General features: G+C 35.3%; 1 protein-coding gene across 1 annotated transcript; it reads left to right on the top strand.

Annotated features, from left to right (window-relative positions):
• The first annotated feature begins 472 nt into the window (after positions 1–472).
• LOC134839667 (ankyrin repeat and fibronectin type-III domain-containing protein 1-like) lies at positions 473–26,329 on the top strand. The gene is made up of 18 exons (XM_063855290.1): positions 473–1,661; positions 2,179–2,473; positions 4,076–4,126; positions 8,665–8,769; positions 9,003–9,187; positions 9,583–9,667; positions 9,929–10,032; positions 10,335–10,673; positions 13,556–13,744; positions 14,300–14,495; positions 20,350–20,485; positions 20,913–21,116; positions 21,235–21,453; positions 22,469–22,662; positions 23,416–23,711; positions 24,119–24,292; positions 24,642–24,742; positions 25,439–26,329. Exons 1-18 carry the CDS (start codon positions 1,169–1,171, stop codon positions 26,147–26,149), a joined length of 4,077 nt encoding a protein of 1,358 aa, XP_063711360.1. The 5' UTR covers positions 473–1,168; the 3' UTR covers positions 26,150–26,329.

Raw genomic sequence — 26,329 nt, 5'->3', positions numbered from 1 at the left:
CAAAAAATGAAGAAATATGTGGAAACTCTTTTAGGTCGACCAAATTGTTTTTCCCAGCTCTACCAAGCCACCCTTTTGTCAATTTTTTCATCGCCGCAGGCAAAATTCTTAAAATGGTATCAAAACGGGGGATTCATTGGGTGGTCATGGGTTCGAATCCCGGAGAGGGGTGGTGTTTTATCATATAATGACATCTCTTTGTGAAACTTAATAACTCCAGTTTGTGAGAAAGTTTGTAAAAATCTTGTTTTAGAACTTATGTTTGTTTTGAGAAAAAGGGGTGGGTCTCTTTTAACCACTTCACACAGGCATGCTTTGAAAAGCGGGTCAAATTGATTACAAAAATATTTCACACTCTATCTGTGCTCATTTAAACCCGCGGGTTGCTTTATTTAATAGTAATAAGCAGATCTTGACATGTTAAATGGAGCAAAACGGTCGCCCAGCTTTTATTTGAGTTTTGACTCCAAACAAATTTTATCAGAATTTCCATTTCGGAGTAAAACTAGTTTGAGAACCAATTTCGAAGATTTATATCTCGTTGTTAAATCGCGGAAACATTCGTTAAAATTGCTTAGTTTTAGACTTGGTCTTATTTGAGCAACTGAGTTCGACAAATTGTATATCAATTAGCGACTAAACGTTTCTCTCATTAGCGACAAAATTTCCTCCAACTTTTCCCAATGTTTGTAAACAATGCGAGGAGTTTCATCTGATTTAGATTTAGAGGCACCCTGCTCACCATTATTACTAGCATTGGTTATAACACAGGTTAAATCACCAGATGTGGGCTAATAAAACATACACAAACTGGTTTGCATTATTCAATTATTTTGAGTAAAAACAATCTAGATATTACTTCATGGAGCAGAAAGTCAAACAAAAGTTAAACCCAAATTATTACCATTCCTGTTGCCTTCACTAACAATTCTTGATTCCTCTAATTCCGTGAAAAGACCAGAACTAATCTCGAACACTACTTTCAAAACTCAACTTTTCGTCGGCCTCAAATCCTCTGCCACCGCTGAAAGCTTCAATCCCACTTTTAACTCTCACAAGCGCACCTTCGGTGGCTTAGAACTTGACTGTTTTTCTTCTTAGAAACGTCGCGGGAACTTACATTTTGACTCAAAATTCTGAAACATTTTTGCCGCCACTTCAACAGAGAATGTCGACTTCAGCTTTTAACTGTGACAGTATTTCAAATTCGTGCTGTTCCGACGATGTCTTTACAACCCCAGCTACCCCTCGGACCTTCTCGGCGATTTCGGACTGCCTTTTCCCGACGACTCGGATGCAACGCGAAAGCACTTCATCGTCAACTTCGTCGCCGAGTTCCAAAATCCGAGGCTGCTCCTCGGGTTTCTCGTCGGGTCCATGTAGTAGTTCGTGTTTATCGTTTCCTCTCGCTTTACCGTCCAGTTCGGATTTGCCCCCGAGGCTCCGTCCTCACGCGGGGTGCTGCTGGACTACAGCAACTCCGCCGCCTCGGAGGAAAAACTGTCACGTGGTGCTATATAACGGGCCTTCCTGTAGCAGTTTATCCCAGCTTTTGAGCGCCAATTCGGGGGGTGGTAGCTTGCCGCGTGTTCGCCCAGTGGAAAACGACTATAATTATATTTCGGCTGGCAATATCGCCGAAGTGATAAGTGGAACAGCAGGTTTAAAAGCAATACTTAACTATTTCAACCGACAAAATTATAAATTGAATCAAAAAGATTCTTCTGTCTTTTGTTGACTAAAAGGGTTCCTTAATTTTTTTTCAATTGATTATCGGCTTGCGGTGAATCAAAAAAACTTTTTTCCGAGTATTCTCAAAAGAATTATGGACTCGATCGATTTATTCATGATTTTGCGTACCTCGATGAAAAATCTTTTTACTCGATTGTAGTTTTGTACTACAATTATTTGGTTCGTGGTTCAGATACTCGTAGAAATCTCAGCGTTCTCTAAAATTTTGTGAAAATTGTAGTCAAAAGATTTTTCATTTTGGGGTTCTTGCTAAATATAATTTATTTTTCTTCGTTTTGTTTACTTTATACAAGAAAAATTGAAAGTTGAGGCTAATTTTGTCTGAAATTGCGTCAATCTGTACTCTATTTTTATATAAATGATTTGTAAGTATACTCAAAATTAAACATGGCAGGTAATTTTGAAGTCCTCGTTTTATTTTGACAGGTGGTAAGCGACGCAACGACAAAAATCAGATGCTCGGAGTCGTCTCTGAGAACTCGGGAATTGCTGACGGCGGGACAGAAAGCCGACGCGCGTCAGTTCCCGATAGCAAACGATCGCTTACCGACACGGAACAACGCGGGACCGACAACTACGACGAGACGGACTTCTCCGAAGCCGAGAACAGTATCTTCAACGTGGCAATGCCTTCATTCATATCTTCGTTAAATTTCAACAAACTCTCTGGCGGTCGGATTAATTCGGCAACTAATGGTCAGAATGGCGAAAACTTCAAAAGGTGAGTTTTTATTCGGAATGGACCAAGTTCCCCTATGGAACATCCTGCCCTTAATTAGACCAAGTTAAGGTCTGAATCCCCTCTAGTGATTAGTGATCATTGAACCTGATTAGTGCTCGTAACCAGTATTCAATTCTGATTGGCTGATAACTGCAACTTAAACTCTAAAAACCTCTAATTCTCCACGCTTATTCGCTTTAAATGGGAGGATGTTAACTTGGTCCAAAAAAGTATCATTTAAATCTTACAAAATTTTAAACTTGAGATTTTTAAAAAGGTATCATTTTTGGATATCGAATTATGGCCATACCAGTCGGCTTTAAATTTCTGCTTTTGGTATCAGATCAAAGTGTTCTTCAACATTTTACCGTCTTTTTCCAATAATTGGCGGAATAGGTTAAAATTTTTTGAAGCTTTTTTGAGACTTGTTTCAACAGCACAACTCACTTGTCGGGAAAATTTTTTTCCACATTATTTTCTCTAAATAGGAATTGAGAGATATAATATGAGCTGCAATTGTTTCAAGTAACGCAATTTTTAAGCTTCATTTATGAGTTTTGTCAAACATTTTTAAACAGTAATTTCGTTATTTTCTCAATTCGAAAATCAGAAATTGCGCCTCAAAACTATTACCGACGTAAATTTGAGTCGTCTGATTTTATCATCTGAGAACATCCCATGTTTAAATACCGTATAGAGACTAAATTTTATTCAAAAATCAGACCAAAAATAGAGAATTTTCGCATTTTTTTGAGATTCGTTTTTTTTCGCGCCTGATTCACGTTTTTGAAGCTATCCACAGATCAAACCAAAATTGCTAACGAATCTAATAATAAGTCGTAAAATTTTTAATTAAATCAAACTTGGTGTCAAAAATTAATGAAATTTTGACCACAAAAGAGTTTTCGAGTTGAACTTTTGAGTTGATTTTTGTTTATTTTTCCGCGTGCAAAGTGAACTTTTTTACAATAGTTTTTAATTTATCATGCGATTTTTGATGGCTTTTAAAAGTTCAACTAAGTTTGCATCAAACAACCAAAAAACATGACTTAAACTGCAGTTGGTTAAAAATTTGAGTGGTAATATAGTTATTGCTCTCAACAACTCATCAAATTTAATTAAATTATTGTTTATCAAATGAAGTTATAACAGTATACTTTGTCAGTACTTTATTCAACTGTATCTGAAAAAATTAATAGCTCTATTAAATCTTAATTTTCCGAAAGGTATCAAAAAATAACTGGCTAACCAAGACTGAAAAAATGTGAATTGTTTCGAGAGATTACTGCTGTGTTTGTACAAGCGATTTATTCAATAGCAACAGTTTTATGACTTTTTTAAAGTTGAGTTGAGTTAATTATTTTGCTCATTATTTTTTATTACCGGCTCTTCGATTACAACTCAAAGTAATAATGGCGTCGTCTTGCGCAGCATGTATTATTCCCACTCTGAAAAAATCGGTGGTTCACTGTGCGAACAACGAAAATCGTCAATTTATCACCAATATGAATTATTGCAGCCGACAAGTCAAAGATGATAATGGCAAAAGGTTAGAAATAGTTTTTTTTTCAATAATTTTAAGTTAATCAATTAATTTTTTAGCCCTTCGTGTTTCTCGTTCAGTGCTGTCCAGCCTGCAAATAATAACGACTCGTAAGGAAAATAAATAGAAAAAAATCATGGATTTACAGCATGAAAATCTACATTTATAACTTCATAACTTCTATCAGGGGCGGATTCAGGGGGGCGGGGCGGGGCGGGGCGGACACTTCTTTTTAAGAGTTTGACCCCCTGCCGACCCCCTTTGTACTATTTTGAGATATCCATTTTTGGCTGACGCACCCTAAAATTTTTTAAAGGCACCTTTGGCGCCAATATATACTAATTTGAGGGTGGAGCGCGCGCCGAAAAAAAGGCAATTTTTTGGTCAAAACTTTCCAAAAATACCTAAAACAGCCAATTTTGACCTGTTTTTTTTTCAATATTGTGCCTGCGGCGCAGAAACTTTGGCCAAAACAGGGTCTTTTTAGTGCATTGGGATAGCTCGGAAAATCAATTTCGCCTACCTAAAAAATGTCGACAAAATTTTGGAAAATTTTTGAAAGTTCGCCCCTCCCCTCTCGAGAAATTCCTAGATCCGCCCCTGACTTCCATCACTAAGAGAGTGAATACCATAGCTAAAAATATCATCATCATCATTATCACATCACGTCAATAGGCCAATTGAGATAAGCGAATCAGCATCTGTGAGGCATATCGGACTACAGGGATTTGAATCGTTTGAATCTTTAGTAAATCTGTTCAAATCTCAAAAAAATGACAATTTCGGTATCTTTGAAGGTTAAACCCTAAATCAAGTTTAGGGCTCGATTGCTTTTTAAATTAAACGCTAAATATTTTACGATAATAAAAAACTTTCATTTTTTTTAGAAGACTTCAAAGATTTGGCGGTGCACAGCCGTTAACGATTTGAGTCATTTGAAAACTTAGGTGATGGGATTATTAAAGATTTAACCTTAAGATGTGGAAAAAGGTGTCGAATCTTTGAAATATTTTATACTACTATATTTAACTGTGACCATGAAATGAAAAAAACTTCGATGATATAAATGGTTTTCTTCAATTAGTCCAACCGTGAAATTTTCAGTTTTAATTAATCAAACCGTAAAACTTTCTCAAATGAAAATCTTCAGTGCTTTCAAAAATTAATACAACCGTGAAACTTTCTCAAGTGAAAGTCTTTACTGTGATATCTTACCCCACTTTTTACGACAGTTATATTTAACAGTGACTTATTTTGTGTGTGGACCGAGTCGAAAAACAACATAACTAATGGCAAAATTTTTGTATTAGTTCTGAATTTCGACTCAAAACATACCGAAGTTCAACCAGCCATTTTGACAAACTTTTTGTGCCGTCTGAAAACTATTGATGTTATGCGCTCAAATTTAATTGGTGTTTCACCTTTGACAGTTTCTCTTAAATTTATCGAGGGTATGAAAATCGCCAGTTTGGTTAACTTCCGGATAAACAACGAAGATTTTACATCGCGTGCTATTAAAGCGTAAACTGAATCCGGCTCAAAACTATATTCATTACAATATATTTTGCAGGAGGACCGAGGTGCGCATACTTAAGCTAAAAAATTTACACAATTGGTAAATTTCATTCCATATAACTATTAAAATGGTGAAATATATTTTGTAATGTCAACTTTTGACAACAACAATTTTGAATTGACGTTTGAAAATCAAGTCAAAATCTACCTTTCAAAATTGTTTTTTAAAAAACTACTTTGAGCTTAAAGATGCCGTTACTTTGGTTAACGAACTGATAAATCTAATATTCAATGAACGTCTTTCTGTTATCAAAATATCAAGATATTCAAAAAATTTTTGGTACTTGCAGCAACTACACAGTTCAGTTGTTGGCGCGCAAAGTATCTGCTTATTTTGTCGATAAATTTAGTGTTTTTTTTCGTGGTATGAGACCATATTTTTAACTCAAAAATCGCGGCAATAAAAGAAAGATAGAAACAAGGATAGTTGGCTACTCTGCAAGAAGCATAGAAGGTTCTAACCATAGACTTAAAAAACACAATTAGCGTGGTATGATAAAAGCAGCTGAACGAAAAATTAGAAATTAGGCGTATTCGACATTCATAGTTAAATAAGCAAATTGGATAACAGTTTTGGTATAAAATTACTAGAAGAATGTTTTCAATAGTCGGAACAGCGAAAAAAAGTTAAAGGTTGATGCTTAGAGCTTTTTACAAAAATATAATAACTCAAATTTGAAAGTTGCGCTTTCAGTTTTGATGCGGTTTTCCAAAAAATAGACAAAATTTTCTCCATACAAGACTCAATTTTTCAGCTAGCAGTTTTTGACGGATTTTTTTTCCGTATATAGTTTAAAAGATATTAATCATAGTTAAGCTTCAATATTAAAAATTTATTTCACCTGTGGGCATTTTTACCATGTTGAAAGCATTCGAGCTTAAACACCTTTTGATTGACCTTATTTTACTGTTATAATTTTATTTTGGATAAATAACGCGCGATTTTTTGCTAGTTCGTCGTATTAAAGAGTTTTTTGCAAATTTTTTTAAAATAAATTTGGGCAAAAATTCGAAAGATAACACAACACGAGCACGGTCAAAATATGTCTCGAGCACGGTCGAAAAATACTTTGAGCACAGTCGAAACATACCTGGAGCACGGTCTAAACAAACCACAGACAAGAAAAACAACAGATTTTGCCGATACGGTCAAAACATACCAAAATTTGAAACACGCGGAGTTTGGCCTGGTCAAAACATATGTGACTCGCTTGAGTCGAGCACCCAAATTTGACTGAGACGCTCGAAAAAAACCCGAATTCAGCCGAGACGTGTGAAACATACCGAGTTTTCGACCCGGGAAGAAACAACAGTTTTAACGAATTCTCCGTTGGTTGACCTTAGAGGTTTCGCCTTAATACGAGCAGTGTGGTTTGTTTTTGCTCAACAATTAATTATTGTTTTTTTAAACAATTAAAAATGCAAATTATTATCTGTTTGTTTCAAAAAGCCCAAGTATCTAGCACAAATATTGTTGGAATGAGACCTACGACAATTTCTCATTTGAAAATAAGTTCTTTCAAAATTAAGATCACATTTTTTCAAAATATTTGCAGTTGCCCTCAAATTGTTGTTTTTCTTTGGCCCCATAAAAGTCTGGAGAAAAGAAGCCCAAAGCGTCTAGGTCTCAAATTGGAAGCCATTACGGTTCTGCGAAACTGTGTCAAGAAATTCTGTCTTCTAAGAGCGCGTTTAGAACTTGAAAGTGTCTTTGTCAACATAAGTTCCAGTTTAGTGCTATAAATACGTCGGGTAGACCAATTTATAGGATTTGGGAAAAGGAATTGGAGTTTGCCGGGACGTCTCAAGAATACTAATCGCGTGATCCTAGTTCTTAGCAGTCTAACAATAACAACTTTATTCTAGGCTTTGAGAGACCTACCCCTCGACTTGAATATTGATAAACTAACATTACACTTTGTTTATCTCTGTAATTCTTCTGGGAAAGAATACATTTGGATAACTAAAAGTCTAGGTGACCAAATTTGGTAACCGAATTTGTCTAATTCTTTAGCACAACTACTGCAATTTTGTTAGGTAATGTTTTTTTTTCATTAATTTCGCTCTATTCGTACTTAATTTTTTCATCAAATTTACCAAATATAGTCCGATTTTAAAATACAGGTTTGTTCAGATTCTTTCAATGTTTACTTTCAATGTTCATTCAATCACGGAATCGGCTTTTCAATTGAGTTTCATTTCGCCATTTTTTAAAAAAACAAGTGTTTCTTTTCAATTATTTAATATTTAACAACAAAGAATTGATCGAAATTGCGACATATGTGATTTTTTTACTAAGTCTTATGGTATCATTTTTGTCCGCATTTGAACTTGCATAAAAACTTAACTCATAGTCTAATTTTAAACCAGCAGTTGTTTTACTACACTCTACAGTTAGTTCACGCTATTCCTAGCCACTTAAAAAGTAGAAACGAAAAATTCGATTTTTTGGCTCTCTTTATTATAGATAATGAGGATCTCTGTAACTACATCCCCCCTTTTTCAAATGGGGGGCAGATTCTCATATGATTTACCGTTGATTTATTTCTTTATAGCGGGATACTCGTTACTAGGTACCCGAGGGGGGGGGGGGATATAGTTAAAGAGATCCGATAATGATTTTTAATTTAAGCTGAATTACCATTCAACCTGACAAGTGTCAAAAAAATTATCACACTCATTTTTTTCAAAATTACTCATTAGGTACTAACTAATGATTGCTCAAATATGATACTGTTTCGAATACCTTTTTGCTGTGATCACCCTGGTCGAAATCATTTAGCTGAACAAATATAGAAGTTAAATTTTGAATCGCGTCTAACTTTCATTGTCATCCGTCATTATTGACGTTTTTCATACTGGTCATGGTGTGTTATTTTTGTCATTATAACTTAATTCAGATTCAGTCACTGAGTTTTTTTCTGCAAAGATTACGAATTACTAGATAGTTTCATCAATAACAACAGCAAGATGTATATTTAATTCGAGGTTTCATTGTTCTCATATACAATTTTATTCTCTTCAGTCTTTTTGATTACATACTTTAACTTGTGGTTGTTGTTGTTGTTTACAGACAAGGTTCGACTGGAAACCTGATGCGCCGACCGTTCTCGGCTCTCCGAAACCACCCGAGTGGGACCGCGTCTAACTACAGCGAGAATGAGATGACCGACTCGGCGTAAGTTTTCTATTCCCCAGACTGATCAACAGGCCGAGGGTTCGAACCCCAGACCTGGTCCTGAAAAAACCTACTGGCGGTGTTTTGTTTTGAGAAAATGTGAATGATTTTCAAAAATATCAATTTTTTGCAGTTTTTTTTTTTCATTTAAATTCAGTTCAGTTCATTAAGTGTATGTTTTTTGAAACTTTTTTTTATTTGTCTTTTTTCGATATTTTTGGGTGTGGTTTCAGCAGATCGGTGAAGAAGTCTCTTAGCTCGGACAACTTCCAGGGCTCCGGCATTCTGGGGGGAGTGGGAGGAGTGAACTCCTCGACTGTGAAACACAAAGTGGGCCAGGGTCTGGCTCAGTCCTCTCTTGTGGTGCCCTCGACTAAAGCATCCCGCAAGCAGAGCAAAGCCAACATGGAGGACAACAGTAAGTCATTTTTGAGAGAAAAACTCGAATTAAAAGACCAATTAAGTTGGAACACATTTTATCATGTGTGCGAAGAAGTTTTTTGGTCAAATAAAAATTGGGTTTGATCATATATTGGTCGGATGTTTATTGATACCTGTTTCGACCAGTGAGGGATCCATAATTTTGTCGAGGATTGGGCTTTTTTAAACTTTTTTTAAAAGCCAAATTGAACTTTCAGGACTTTCCTAGAGATCTTAATTATCCTATACTGGAGGAATTTTTGGGTCGCCGCGGTGTCGTATTCCTTCTTTGAAACTTAACCTGGAAAACGTTATTATCTTCATTTTGAAATTGAACCCATTTCAACAAAAGTAATTGATCGAAAATACAAACTGGTTATTCTTTTTTTTCAGTGATCAGTTTATTCGAGGCGGTCGAGGTGTGCAACTTGGACAAAGTGACCGACTTGCTCAACGTCGGGGTGAGAGACCTCAATGCGTGAGTCATCGTTTCAAACTGCTTTCCATTCTTGCATTTTTTTGACATGACAACACTAAAGTATGTGGAGCAGCAATAACTTGTTATAACTTAAGTTATATCCTTGGAAAAGATAGAAACATAAGGCACTTTTATTGTTGTTTTCAAACCATAAGTGTGTAATTACATTCAAATTACACACTAATGTTTTACCTCATGGTTATGAGTTTGGTCAAAAAAATCTCAAAATTTTTTGGTCGAGCAATTCTTTTTTTTTTTCAGGCCGAATGAAGACGATTTCACAGTTCTTGACTTGGCAACTTTGCTCAATTTCGACCTCATGGCTGCAGAATTGCTAAAACATGGTGCCAAGGAAAATCCAAAATGTAAGCTATTTAGCAAACACCGATTCAGATATCTAAATTTGGAAAACAGTTGGCAGAATTGTTCTTAATTTATTCTTAATAATTCTTAGGAGAATAATTGATTTGAATGTCATTTTGAATGGCTACGCTGCATGAATCTTACTTAAGTTCTTGTAAAAAGTGTTACTTTAAATTTTTTTTCGAAGAACTGAGGATCGAATTTGACATTGATCGTTTTTCACTTCGAATCAAAGTTTATGTTTTACATTCAAAATTAATCTTTACAATCATGATTTGTTTTCAAAGTTGAATACTTGTTTCAGTTATGGTCAAAGAGCTACGAATACAACACGTCAACCATCTACTTAAACGTTGTGACGCACAGATCCACGTTTTACTCCCTGCCTTAGTAACTGCGGCCCAAAGCTCTTCCGCGAACGCTAGCCAAAAATCATCAGTGTCCGGATTGCCAAAAGAGACTGAACTTCGTTTTTGGGAATGGAGACAGCGCCTTCTGGCTAAAATGAAGGCTTGTTTTGAACTGGCGAGAGCGCCGGATCCTCCGACCAAAATTGAAATATCAGTTACAAGTTCAACTTCTGTTAGAGTCAGTTTCACAGCGCCAAAAACTACAAATGGATCTCTGGTCACAAGATACAAAAGTAAGTTAGACAAAGATCAATTTATTATCATAATTTTTGTCCAAAAGTTTCTTCCTAAAGTTGTTCTTGTTATCCCTCTTAAGGAGCAAGTGACTTCTAGGAGTTTTTTTTTAACTGAGGATCCGAGTCTGAAAGAAACCAAGTAAAGTAAAATCGAGAACAAAATCATTTTTGTAATTTATATTAGAAATTCTCAAAGAAAATCGAAAGCCTTTGCTAACGAGAAAAAAAATTAAACCGAGCAAGTTTTCTACGCCTAAGTAATTCCTTATTAATTCTATTTTTTTTCGGGCACTTGAAACAATGGAAAGAAACTACGGCCTAGGAGGGAAAATTTTTTTGACATAAAATCAGATACATTAAAAACAATGGGTCAAATAGGTTAAAGATTTAAAGCCCTGATCAATTATGATTCGGATTCTCAAAAAGTGTTTTTGGGAAAACTTTTTGAATGTTGAGACGCCTTTGCTGTTTAGACTAAAAATTAGTGTAGAACGAAAATCTTCGTTTTGAGCAAAAGACTTGGTTAATGGACGAACTAATGGTTTTGTTTCTCGAAAGCTTCGAGATTTTAATAAGGTATCATAACATGTCAATACTATTACTTTTAGAACCTGACTCGCTCTGCACTGCTTGCGATTAGTAGTTGTTTTTATTCCTAGTCACTAGCCGTAAAATTTTGTTGATGCTTTTTCTGAATTTATAAATTTCAAACAATATTTACAAAAAGACTGAATACAATGCTTACATTGATTAGACAAGTTATTCTCCGATGAAGTTTTGGGTTGGCGATAATTATTAATCGGCAAAATTTTGTAAAAGGCAACAATTAGTAACTGGCGACGAAATATAACAAAAATGCATTGGCTGCGCTTACACTCGGCGTGAGAGGAATAGTGCTCTTGATTCAAAATTTGCCTCTCAATCTTCTGTTATTTTTTTTGCTTGTAACGAAATAACACATTACGAATGATCACCTGAAGAGTATTGAGATAAGCGTTGTGTATCATAGTTGATTCTGTTGTGTTAGAATCTCATAATCAAGTATAGGACAAAAAATACGACCCAAAAAACTTTACACTTCAGCAGTTGATTTCCAACAAATTTTACTTTAAAAATGGTCAGATGGTGAGGGATTATCCAATTTTTTCTCATTGTAGTCGTTTTTATGCTAAAATAAGACAAAATCGTTTTAAGAAACTGGTCCAAAAAAGCAGGGCGAAAACTTTGAGCAATTGAAATCACTGACTACCCATTGCGTACGTCTTTGTTATTATTTTATGACGCCAAAGTTCAACAGTCTACCTAAAATTATTTTTAAAGGCGTTGCTTTTTCTCTGATGACCGAAATAAGTTTTTGATTGATTTTTGCAACACATTTAACTTCTTTCTTAATTTTCTATTTAGTTTTTCTTGCTAATTTTGTCAAATTGAGCGTGTTGTTGTTAATTTTTTCTGTGTACAACTTTTTGAGGTGAACTATTCCAGCTCAAAAGTAATTCAAACTTTAATTGGGTAAAGCCAGTTTGCCTGTGCGATGCGTTAGCAGACTGAAACTGTATTATTTAGAAACTGCCTTTTTGTGGGACAATGAAAAAAATATACTTTAATTTATAAGTTGTTATTTTTGTAAAATATTAAAAACGTTTTTTTTTGCTATAATTTCATTGTAATTTCGCTTTTGAAAAAAAAGTGAGTGCACGCAGCTGTTTCAAGTTTCAGCAGAGAGGCACTTAAAAAAGAGGCCTTTAGCATAGTGTTAACTCGTTCACTTTGAAATCGTCAGATCGTGTATTCGATCCCCTGCCATGTAAATGATAATGTGCGAGGACGAGCTCTCACTTGACCTCTAGCTTCAATACTACCACATCCTGACCAATTTCGGCTACAATAATGGTACCACGTGAAAGGTCCACACGCAAACAAAAGCCTTGAGTCGCAAGAAAAGAGCGTCAATCAATATAATACAAAAGTTTAGAATGTGGAGAGATAATACAAATGGGCTATCGTATTCTTCGAAAGGCCTGTTAAGGCCTTCTGATATCTGATAGCTCTTCTGTGATTCGCAGGAATCACATTATTTTCAATTTTACAAGAAAATGAAGAAAAATTATACTTTTTAAGCAGTTTTTTTTCAGAATTTTCCCTGGATATGATAGCGTTTTTTTAAACCTGTAAATAAACCTGCTTCTTGTAAACATTTTTAAAGTAAGCTTTTATACAAATCAAGCAATAGTAACTGTTCGTGGCTAAACGTAACTGGCGTGAACAGAAAAATTATTTGACTAGTTTTCCTATGAAACATTAAAAAATCTTATTTAGAACCGCATTATAACTGAAAGAAGTTTCATCTGCATTTTGGAGTAACCATAATCGGTCGCAAAAAAGTCTCCTTTTGCCATAGTTCATTCCTTTCTTTCGAGTGTGTTCGGAACAAAGACTGTCATTAATCTTTTGAAAGGTACTTTTTTGGCCTTTTCCAAGTTAAGAGAGCACCATCGGCGTATTTTATCCTTTGATCTGAGGCGCGGTGTGAAAAGAATTTTTGATAGTTGGAAAAATTAGTTTTCAAATTAAGCCAAATAAGCTATATTTTCTAAGCATTAGCGCCATCATTTATGTTTTTGTTCATTAAAAAAAGAGGCGGTGTTTTTCACGGTTTCATAGCTTTGGCTCTGTCTTTCTTTGCTATTTAAATGTGCATATCAATTGACGAAAATATAATTATATTACCATTGTTAAATTGCTAATTTGGCGATTTTTGCAAAACTCTTTGTAATTCAGATCTTTCAAATCAGATTTGAACGTTTTCTTTATGAAAACAAAACTAAATATGGTGAGAAAAACGCTTCGATTATAAAATATTAATTCATGTTTTTTAGTCGCCTGGAGTAAGTCGGCTTTGTTCGATTCGGTTGAGGGCGAGCATGTGTTGTTAGACTTGAGAGAACTCGACTTCGTGATTCGGGGGCTGACCCCGGGGGTCGAAATATTCGTGCGGGTGTCGGCCGCCAACATCAAAGGCTTCGGACCGGCACAACTGGCGACACCGCCTTCTGCTACACCAAGCAGTAAGTCAGATTCTTTTTTTTAAATTTCAACTTGAAAAAATTTTAGTTTTTATCTTTAAGAAAATATTAATCAGCTCATTTATGATAGTTCACTTGGGCCCAAAATATGTTGTCTTCGACCTGGTGAATCGTATATGTTGGAAATTTTTATATCGAATATGGATTTATCGAAAAACTTGGGGGAGAAATTTGGGAAGTTCGTAAGCTAGCTGGCAATAGTCTAGAAATTTTTAAATCATATGGAATGGTTATGGAAATAATCTGACAATATGAAAAGAGTTAAAAAACATTCCTAAAGTGAGATTGCTTCAAATTCCAGCTGATAATGACGAATACACGTTTTTCAGTTGTAAATATTGTTGCTAGACATCTAAAAAAGATGGGTACCTTAAAATTTAAATGAATAAAAATAAAGAACAAATTTTCATGCCGTTTCCGAAAGTATGATGAATTTTTAAGAGCTTCTTACGGCTTCCATCGGTATTTTAGGGAATTAAACATCTTGTTTTTATTGTTGCTCATTAGTGAGCCGAATTGATATTATATATTTTTTAGATTGGCGAGACATCTGCAACAAAGAGCGAAGATGTAGTGGAAAGAAAGTGACAGAGTTGTCTTTGATGTATGAACAAGTCAAATACGCCTGTCTGGGTCTCAACTTACAACAGCAAGACAACGGGTCCCCATCCAAGCAACGCAACCTCAAACACCTAATGCCCACTCATCCAAAGTTCTCAAAAAGTCTCACAAAGTAAGTTAAACTTTGATCCATGTTAAAATTTAAAAAAAAAAAAACTTTTTTTTTGTATCAACACGATGCACCAATATTGTTTGGCACAAATTTGATATAAATTTCATTTTTTGATGCAGATAAAACATCTAAAATTATTTTAACATTTACTACTGCTGGTATTTTTCTAGTTTACTGCAAACGTTTTGAGTCCGATTTCTTGGCTGCGTAAAACCATCATTCGTGTTTTAAAGAACTGCCATTGAAGCACGCTATATCTAGTCTTGTCTGCTGTTTTTGAAAATCATAGTTAGTTTTTTTTCCAGTAGATTCCTTATTTACTGTGATAAATAAGTGCTTTCTTAAAGCGTTTCTTGTTTTTCTTAGATTCCTGTTTAAATCTTAGATCTGAGTTATTGTTGACAAAAATTGGTTACAGAATGGAAACACATTTCTTAAAGAGAAATGGGTAAATAAATTTGGTGAGCAATAAATGGCTGAACAACTGTCTTAAATAATAAAAAAAATGGCAAAAAAAATTCTCTTAATTCTGAAACAGGAAAATGCAAAAAAGATTTTGTTTATAAAAAAAATTTAATTATACTGAAAAAAATGAAAAAATGGTTCAAACTCAACGGACAGAAGAGGAAAAGATTCAGGTCGATTTATTAATGAGGTATATGGCCGAGACAAATCTGCACCTACCTCTAGATAAGACTTCATTAATTCCCTTTTTTCATGTCTTGTTAAAATTGACCTTTCAAACTCATGGGGTTTTCAAGTGTTAAAAACTTAACAACTTAACATTTGATAGATCGGGGCATCTTATTAGTTTTGCAACTACCTTCGTCATTTAAAAATCAGGGTCTTTTGCTGAGGTCGCAAAAGTATTTGGCATAAATGGTTTTGTCTGCTTTTCAAGGCAGCTCAACGTGACCAGTCCGCTTCATGGACAACGTTCCTGTTTTCAAAAACCAAACTAAAATCGGGGCAGTGCCGAAGTACAACAGTGTCAAAAAAATAGTTCAACAGTGCCGAAAACGAAAACTTTGTTCAACAGTACCGAAAAAATGAACAAATTTCAACATATTAAGTGCGGCAATCAGAAATTAAACGGCGAAGGTTTACAATCTTAAGTGAAGCTTTAAGATTTTGCGCGAGAAAATTTGCAATTTAGACATCCAAACTAATTGTTAAACTTGCAGTTGCAGATATTTTGGGTGGCGTCCCTCATATTTGAAGAACCGAATGCTTGAAATTAATTTTAGCTTACTTTCAGCCAATCAGAATTGAGTATTCAAAATCTCAAAGTACATCGCGAAAATCTCTAAAGTAAGAAAACAAATCCAGGCCATTAAAGTTAATATTGACCGATTAGATAATAAGCAGATAAGTTTTCAGGACTGAAAAATTCTTATGATTTTGAACTCATTAATCTTGATGGTTATCTGAAAAGTAATGAGGTTGTATCCCGCAATTTGTAATATTTTGATTATTTTCCACTGATTACATTTTCAGTTAATATTGACTTCAAATTTGTGAGAAAGGCATTTAGCCAAAAAAACGCGTAGCGATTTTGATTGGTTGAAATTTTTCAAGCATTCGTTCCGTCAAGCATGAGAACCCTCCCCGACATTTTGGCGCCAAAATTGGAGTGTTTTTCCTTGATGATTAGCGTCAGTAATTTCCCGCTCTTTAGAAAATGCGTTTAAGTTATTCTGAAATATTCCCGCCTTTTTCGGCACTGTTGTACTTCGGCACTATTGAACGCCCCCCTAAAATCAGGGAAGAAACAGATTCCAATTTTGAACGTCTTTGAACTGGAGTTGAATGTTAGAAATAAGAAAAGTTAATTTACAGATCTATGTTTGTGTAGTATGAACAAAACTCAATTTAATCCTCAATTTTTAAATTGCCAATGAGCAAACTGAATTTTGTTACATATAGGTCACGAGGCTTACTGCTGGGTTGTTATTTTATAAAGAAAAGTCTTAATAATTCCTCCTGCTCGAAATTGATATTTTGTATGAATGAATTTCGTTTGACACTCCAACACAATTTACAGGCATCTCAACCGAACTTGAATGAAACAACGAAAATTGTCCAATATTTACTTTTTTTTCAAGAATTAGGTAGAAAAATGCACAAATTTGGTTTAAATAACTGCTAATATAAAGTATAAAAAGACGAAAAAAAAATGTGGAGGGGCAGCCTCAAATTAAATCCTTTTTATGCCCCAAATTGTATCAAATCTATTTAAAACAAAGATAGACGGTTACTGTGCCAGTAGCAAAAAAAGTTCCCACCATAGTCTTCACAGTAAACTAGGTCAATTGGAAAACAGTTTTTGCAGAAAATTAACCAGAAAAACAAAAAGTGTAAGAAAAACTTTTTGAAATTTCTCAAAATTTTTGCCGATTTTTTTTTGACTTTTTGAAAATTTGATTAGCAATGTGGTACTAAAAAACTCAAGGAAAATAACTTGATTCGCTTCAAATTAATTTTAAAAGGAAGAACAGGGAAACACTCCGTTAACAGAAAATGGCGGTAAAAAACTATTTTCAAATTTCAAAATTTAAAAAAAAAACAATGGCTGTCGTGTAATTGAGCACTTCTACTGACTGACTTTTGCAGATTCTACTTAAAAAAATCTTAAGAACTTCAAGAGCTTAAGTACTATATTGTTTCTTTTTGTTTTGCAAAATGAAAAAAAGGAGTTCATCTTTGCACTTCATTTTGAATTTGATTTTGTGCATCATTTTTATGGAGACAAATAGCTGAGATTTAAGCACATACATAAGCCACATAAGTCAAAAATGTGCTTTTATTGATTAATTTTAAAACATGAGGCCTCAGAGTCAACAAACTGAAAAATTTCGAATGGAAAAAAAATCCCAAAAATCTCGAACCTTGAAAAAATTGGCATTTTTTAATTTTCTTTGAAGAAATAGACCTTGTTAAGCGCAAGCGAAGCAATAGCGGTTAGTTTGCTTTGAAAATTTATGACACACACCATAAATAAGGTATTGGTGAACCATTTCAAGTCTTCGAGAATTTTCCTCTTTGAGGTTCTTTTGAAACGTCGCTACTGATTAACAAAAGCAAAGTCTGTTTTGACTTCCGAATTTCGAGAGTTTATTTAAATATTTCGACAATATTCAGTCAGGGTGAAGGTTGTGAAAGCAAACATAATGTTCTCGAAAATCCAACAGTTTTTGGGCATGAAAACAATTAGCGTCAGAAAAGGCTGTTTTGTCTGTTGATATCTTGTGGATTTGTGACCAGGTTGAAAACCCTGCTATGGTAACATGGAGGGTACATGAAAGCTAAGGTGCGGAACAGAATTGGGGTTATATGCCTTAACCATGGAGCTGGGACTCTTTTGATAACCAATTTATATATAAAGGTATTTGCATGGCCGAGCAGAATTTGCTTTGAAATTGAAACTTGAGCCGAAATTGAAAATAAGACTGGCTATTTGCCCAGTTAATAAGTAAAAAGGTCACAAGATTTTTTTTACCGTATTCTGGGTTGATTTTCCCGCGAAGTGGGATGTAATAGCCAAAACCAAAGTTCGTAGACGTCCAATATACTTGTGTTTTTCAACTTATGGTTAAAACAAATAATGGGCGTTCAACAAACTGCGGATTTTCCAGATGTGCTGTTGCATTCTTAAACTTCTCAAAAATAAACTTCGCGGTGTTTCGGAACATTCTTTGGTTTCTCGCTTAATATTGAACTTCAAGTTTGTGGCTCACTGGAGTTCAACAGTGCCGAAACTAAAAATGTGTTCAAAAGTCTCGAAAACTGATATTTGGGAATTTTGAAGGAATTTTTGGCAGTTTTGTGTGAATAGTATTTGTTTTTGAGAGAAACCGAGAGAAAAATTGTGATATTTCTGAGTTAATTATATATTCAGAAAATTTTATGAAGCCGTAAAATGGGGGGACCGAAAGCTGGAATTTTTTTTCAGTTAATTTTAACCAATCTGAATTGAGTATTCAAAATTCTCAAAAAGAGCGAACAATTTCAGGCCATTCAAACTAATATTAACCGGTGTGAATTTTTTTTTCTTCATAAATTGCGAAATCGAAGTCGGGTATTGGAAAAATTATAACCTTTTTTTAAAATAAAAAATATAACAAAAAAAATGTTTATTTGCACGGATTGCGCTGCGAAATTAAACTTCGCTGAACTGCTTTAATTCATTTTCTGTTAATAATGACTTCGGTTTCGTGCTGAATTCATTTGGCCAATAGACAACAATTCTGATTGGTTTTATAGTTTTCCGTCATTCGATTCTTCCATCATGAGAGTACCCCAAATTTTGTATGTTAGGATACAAAAATTGGGGTCAAAGACTATTTCCATGATGGGGGGACCCAATGATTGAAATTTTTCAACCAGTTAGAATCGTTAGTCGTTCCTATTCGCTGAAGCGAACGTTTTTGTTTTGCTCAAAATTGAAGCCAAAATTAGGAGAAACTGATTTAAAGACAAATTTGTCTGTACAATTAGTGCAGATATGGAATATACTTTTTTTGTTTTTCAATTTTCTAAAATCGGTATTCGTTTATTAATAAGTTTTTTTCCGATTTGTTTTAGTTCTGACACTGTTTGATAAATGATTTTTCTGTTTTTGTGCTTATTCTGCAATCGGTCAATTTTAGTTTTGATGGCCTGAATTTATTTGGTATTTGCCTAAATTGAAATTTTGCGATTTCTTTGAGAATTTTGAATATTCAATTTTAATGGCTGAAAACAGGGGCGGATCTAGGATTTTCTCGAGGGGGGGCGGATTTTCGAAAAATTTTCCAAAATTTTGACGACCTTTTTTTTTTTTTAGGTCGACCAAATTGATTTTTCGAGCTCTCACAGTCAAAAAAGCCGTTTTTGGGCACTTTTTGAAAAATTTTGACAAAAAAATTGCGTTTTTTTTGGCGCGCGCTCCCCCTCAAAGTTAGTATATATTGGCGCCGAAGGCGCCTTTAGAAAAATTTTAGGGTCGGTCCGCCAAAAATGGATTTCTGAAAAAGTATCAAAGGGGGACCCTTTGGGTCGGCAGGGGGTCGAATCCCTGAGGGGGGGGGGGGGGGGGGCGTCCGCCCCCCCCTCTAAATCCGCCCCTGGCTGAAAAAACTGAAAAACATTCCAATTAGCGGTCCCTCCAACATGAGGGATGCCATCATTTGTTTAACAAGCAGTATTAATTTAAATGGCAATTTTTGTATTTTCAACTTCCCACCATTTGATTTTATTTACTTTTCATTGATTTGCGATGAGTAAAAACAGTATTAAAAACAGTTTTTCGACTTTTGGAACTGATGTACTTTGGCACTGTTGTGCTTCTCCGGCTCATCACAAGGCCATCCGTGAATATTCTGGAAGCACAAGATTAGAATCGCAGTCCAAGTCTTTAAGTATGTCTTTTATATAGAAATAGTTGAGTCTTCCCTCCAAATTAATCGCCATATGCTGTTAACATCAAAAATTTGTCGCATCCCGTTTAAATTGTGTTGCAACTTCCTAAAAAAGCAAGTTTTGAGGCGGTTGTGGATTACATCCAACTTTTTCTTTCTGAGCTGAATTTATTGCCTCGCCCTCAAACAGCTAGCTCGAATCATAGTGGGCTTCGAACCTCCGACCTGTCGATTGACAAGAGGAAACTTAGCCACTTCCCTTTTCCCCCTAAGATCATTTCAGTCCACAATTTTTCGTTGGATTGCGCAACTATCATTGGTTTATTACGCAATTTGTCATTGGATTGCGCAATTATCATTGGATTATTAAGCAATTTGTCATTGGATTGCGCAATTATCATTGGATTATTACGCAATTTGTTATGGGATTGCGCAACATTGCAGTGTTTTTACAGGGGCGTGTATCTGTCGTGTGCTCTGTACACACCTGATGATCGGGTGGTGGTAACGAGTGATGACGTCATCCCCACTGTGGAGGTGGACGAGGGGACGCCGGCCAACATCTCCCAGGACTTCCACTGGTTCCTCAAGGTTAGTTAGTAAAAAACAGCCGTCTGAATATCTGACAACAATCTGAATCACTTGTCCCATGACGACTTCTCAGATTGGGTTCTTTTATGACAATCATAAAAAGTATTTTGTGAAAATGCACCTATACTGGAAACTCTTATTATTATTTATTAGAAAGTAAAGATTTGAATGAGCGTACTTTGAAACCATTTTATGGGCGACCATTTTTTTTGCATCAAAAATCTGCTCAGGAAAGGTCAATAAAATGGCAGAAAGATTACTTAATTTTGATAACTGCTGTTTTTTATCAGTTAGATTTAAAAAACATTTTTTTTTGCAATTTTTCAACTCGTTCAACATTTTTTTGTTCGTTGTTTAAAATTACAAAAAGAAATTTAAATTTGAAAACAGTGATAGAAACTCATTATTAATTTTTCTGCTATTTCAGCTGTCGGTGGTGTGGGATGACATGGCGACTGTGTGTCAGGAGCTGAGTGTGACGTCATCCAACACCTCCATCTCCTTTAGGGCCAAACTGGTCCAGGCGGTGTTCAGTCTCCAGTCCCTCCTCTCCTGGCGGGATGTGGGAAGGGTCTACCACAGGGTGTTGCGAGACAACCACGGAAACATGATATTCGTACTCATAGGACATGTGAGTCATCGTTTTTACTCTTTTCCACTTTCCCTCCCACAATAAAAAATATAAAAGCAAAAAAAGGGCAAAAAATTAAAAAAAAAATGTTTAAAACTAGACTTTTTTTTTATTTTAGCTCCCCGACAACAAATGTCCAAGGTCCCCCCTTAGCAAAGTGGTGGGCAAGAGGAAGCCCAAGCTAGACCTCTCCCTCAGCATGGGGGCAGGGGGCGAGACCAGTTCTCTCAGTGGGGGTCAAGGCAGTATCAACGCTTCTTCCAATGTTGCCGCCAATTTCTCATCTTCACTTCTGGATGATTTCTCTGCTCTGGATATGCTGTTTCTGGATTTAGAGGTTTGTGTAGTGAATTTAACCATTTGCTTTCGTCATTTCAATATAAATATCTGCGATATTTAGTACGAGTCGTGTTTTTTTTTCTCGCTGATGTAAAGATCAAAGAGCGTGTTTTAGACTAACAGTTTTTTTCTACTCTTGATTTCTCATGATACTAGGTTTGGTAGTCTTATGTAATTAATATTAACTACGAGTTTCATCGCAGACCGTTGATGACATACTCTTTAGGATCTGTTCCCTTTCTAAATGATCAATGATTCCAAAAACTATCAAAGCTTCCAAAAATGATCAATGATTCCAAAAATGATCAATGATTCCAAAAACGATCAAAGCTTCCAAAAATGATCAATGATTCCAAAAATGATCAATGATTCCAAAAACGATCAAAGCTTCCAAAAATGATCAATGATTCAAAAAATGATCAATGATTCCAAAAATGATCAATGATTCCAAAAAAGATCAATGATTCCAAATTGCTTTGTTGTATTTAATCTGCTTTTAGCAAAACCAGGAAAACTCTCTGATGCCTTAATGAAACATAAGCAATGTCTGTGATAATTTAAAATTGCTTTGACTTTTTCCGTTTCGTCGCAGAAACTTGATGATAAGTTTTATAGGCTGTTTATAGGTCTAATTAGTCTGCAGGCCAATTTTTGTAACAATCTGACAATGTGAATAGTAAGTTTACTACTTAAATTTCGCAGGTGTGTAGGGGGGGGGGTAGAGGAAAGAGCTGTTTATGGAATCGGCTTCGGCCATTTAATGCAAAACTAAGCTCTTTTCCAGTCCCCCCTTTCAAAATACTGAGTTTTATGTTTGTGTTACGTGTTATTACGGCTAAATGCGTGATGTTACGCTGTAAAGTATGAAAAACAAATCTGTTAACAATTGACAATTGTCGATTTGTTCACCACGCCAAATTTTATTGTCATATTGCAATGTTAAGGGGGGGGGAACTGAAAAAAGCCCAAAACTAGTTTCGAAAATAGTTGCAAAACGACTGGTATGTTGATAGGAGTTGATCCGCTTCCACCAGAACCAAGAGACCTCTCTGAAACCAGGCCTCTACTTGACACTAGTGAAGGCGGAGTCCAGCATCAACACTCTGAATGTACAAGTGCCCTACCACTGTCCCAACATGAGCACATGTGTGAGGATGAGAGAGAATGCACATGTGAGCAGAGAGGAGTGGGCTTGGATTTACAACAGGTAATAACCCATCCCATACATTATGAACAATCTTACATAATAATGAAAAAAAAAAATTACATGATTAAAAAAAACAGTAAATTTTGATGGAAAGGTTACATAACGATGAAAAGGTTGCATAACAATGGAAAAATTACATAAAGACGGCAAAAATATTAAAATAATAGATAACGATAGAAAAATGGTACGAAATATGAAAAAGTTAGAAAAACGATTTTAAAAATATTACAAAACTTTGAAAAAAAAATACAACGATGAAACACAGTTACGCAACGATAGAAAAATGTTATATAACGATAAAACATTTACAAAACTGAGATTTTTTAAAAGGAAAGTATTAAATCGCTACTGTGGTCTGTATGGTTGGTCAATAAAATCCGCTTTCTTTTAAAACCAAAAATTAGCGTTAATTCAAATAGAAGTTGTTACACAAAACGAGAGACCGACAAATGAAAATTTCAATTAACTCGCAAAAAAGATCAGAACAACAAAATAAGGTACCAAGCAACCACTGTTACAAATCTAACAGCTGGTAAAAAATATTATTACTCAAAAATCCCTGGTGTTTTTCCAATTCATGCAAAAAAAAATTGGCGTTTTTCATTAAATTCTGGAAAAGCTAGTAGTAAATCGTAAAAAGTTTAGAAATCTTTATTCATTTTTAAACAAAATTTGTAAGCCCTCCTTTTGCATTACAAAGATAAGCTGTTCAACACTAGAAATTTTTGTCTATAAAGTTGTTGTCTTTTTTAGCAACATGCCGATCCAGAACAGTTCCTCAGAGAATCCGTCCAACTTATCCAAAAGCAGCTCAAATCCCTCTTCATCGGGCATGATGACCTCAAGTGGCAGTCACAATGCAATATCACAACAACAACAACAACAGGCCATACATACCTCGGCTATGGCCCCAAGTAGTGCCAGCTATGGCCTCACAATGAGTCAGGCCAACTTCAGAAGGAGTCTGGCGATAGCGGCCGGGAAGTTGTTCAAGAAACTGGCCATTAAAGATGACAATGGATATAGAATATACAAGGATGAAATCATAGGTCAGATACTTGGATACTCACTAACAAACAGGGACGCTGTTTTGATTTTACCTTTAAACAACCAGAACTTCGTGTACAATATATGCTAAAAATTGATAGGAGGTGTGAAATCGATGCAAATTAAAAATATCTAAAAACGGCCCTCGGTGATTAATTTCAGCCCCCCCCCCACCTACTCACCCTCAGCTGCGACTTTTTATATTCTTAAATTTTGTCTCACGTAGCCCAAGAAAACGGTCTTAAAAATTGACATGTGGGTTAATTAACCAGTTGCAAACTCATTTTGACTTCGCAGTCAATCTCTTTAAAATTTTATATCGGATGGTGTCAACCATAGAAGAGCCAGTAGTATTTATTCGGCTAATTTGAACCTCGGCTGATTATCTCTCTGTCTGTTTCTGTTGCAGAGGTCAACTCGGATGTGAGTGTGATTTTGATGTTGCCACCTGAAGTGACGAGTGTGAACAAGTACAGTGACAGTCTCTCTTCAAACCACTCCAATGGGGGAGGGGGAGGGGGGCATTCCTCTTCTTCCACCCCTGCCCAACTGGTGCCTCTAACTGTTCAACTGTTCGAATTCAGTTAGTAAAACAATCGTTCAATCTGAATTTTTTTATTCTTTCTTTTACTCTTGTTTTACTCGCGCTGTTGATTTTATTGAATTTTGCTTTATTCCCAGGTTTTGATTTTTTTAAAGGCGAGATAAATATTATTTTATGAGGAGAGAACAATATTTTATCTTTCATTATTTAAAAAAATATTACTATTAAAATTTGGCTCTTTTTATACTACAAAAACTGCTTTCAAAAAAATTGCAATAAAATTTAATTGCGCTAAACCAGTATTCTGAATATATTTTTTAAATTATTCATTTTCCGTGCAGTTCCCACGACTTTCGAGAAACGAACGATTATCGTGTATTTTTTTTAGCTCATCTGATGGTCTATCAGCACTACATCACTTCTGCTTACTGCAGACTGTGCTGTCTGGTCGACAACTTAACCCTAGTTGCCAACTACCAAATCAGAGAGGTCAGTTTCAGTTCATTTATCATTAAATAAGACAAGTTTTAAGCAAGTGTTGAACAGTTTTAAGCGTAACCTGATTTGACCACCTAGACCATTGAATTATTTTTTCTAAAAGTTTTAGAATTTTCTCATATTTTGAGATATTTGAATTAATTTTTTCCTGAATTTTCCGTTAATTAATTTATCCCATACTTGTAAAATGAAACTTCTACGAGTGCAAGAAAAGCATAATTTGGGGTTCGACTCAAAATAATTTCCCCAGGGAGGCTTGAAATGCTTGTTTCCGGTGATAATTTTAATTTCAAGTAAAGTTATGTGAAACATCCGTTACACGCACTGGAGTTCCATGGATAAAAATTGATTGAATTTGAATTTTATTGTCATTAAGTTTAGATTTAGAAGTCGAGTACGCCGTACTCTTCACTTGTTCTGCAAAACTGCTCATTTGTGTATTTTTTTCCTAAACTTTGCACTACGCGAAACAAAAAAAAAGGGGATAAAAATCCATTTTAATTGATTTTAAATGGATCGTAATTAATTTTAAATTTTGTTAGAAAACAATTAGTTAATAATGATTTTGAGTGCAGCTTGGGAATCAATTATATTGATAGTGTTTAAGCACACAAAAATCCATTATAATTGATTTCTTTTCACTTTTCTTAGATGCGGGTTGTCATATGTCAATTACCATTTTTCCAGGCCTTCACTGACGAAGAAATGCGAGGATCCAAAAAACGACTGGAGACCTTGAGTGAGGTTGCCGACAAGACCGAAATCATCTGGCACTCCATGCGCTGGCTCCTCGACATCCTCCAGCAGAACCGGATGGCCAGAAACAAACTCGGAATCCACTTAAAAACACTCCTGGACACTACGACAAACGTCGTCGACAACTCGGCCCTGAAAACATCGCAGTCCCAAAACTCCCTGCCAAACGGAAGCCAGAAACATTTTGTACCTGGAGTTTCGAATAGTGGGAGCCAGTCGCATCTTTCGAATGCTTTACGAAACATGTCACAAAATCAGCTGTCATCTAACATCACAAACGTGTCTTCAAAACCGCAAAGTTCGAAATGTATAGTTTTGCAAGTTTTTCCACGTTTTAACTGCGGGCTTCCACGAGGAACGTCGGTTCGAGTCGTGATTAACTCGAAAGCTACGTGTAAAGATGTCGTGCAACTTGTCGTGTCGGAACTTTCGAAGGTTGCTCTGAGTCATAACCCGCTACTAACTTGGGACGCCAACCCAGACCTTTTCCAACTTTGTGTTCTTTTCGGAGATAATATGGAGCAGACGCTACCAGAACATCTACCACCGGTGCACAGCGTCGATTATCACCCAAACTCAGTTAAATATATTGTAAAGTTAAAAACTAATGCCAATTTTTTTTCCAAGTACTCTGACATATGACCAATTAATTAGTTATACAATTTGGTAGAGACATTAATGTTGCTATTCTTTTTCAATTTTAATTCGATTTGAGTTTTATGTTTATATAATTCTCGTTTTGGTGGCTGCAAGATTGAACAAATGCTTTACTGACCTTGTCGGGTGTAGAGATAATTAAGCGCAATTTATGAATAAATGAAA

This window comes from Symsagittifera roscoffensis, chromosome 2 (genome assembly GCF_963678635.1).
Source record: "Symsagittifera roscoffensis chromosome 2, txSymRosc1.1, whole genome shotgun sequence".
NCBI lineage: Eukaryota > Metazoa > Xenacoelomorpha > Acoela > Convolutidae > Symsagittifera > Symsagittifera roscoffensis.
The sequence above is the reverse complement of the archived record's forward strand: the minus strand, read 5'-3'. Positions and strand labels throughout refer to the sequence as shown.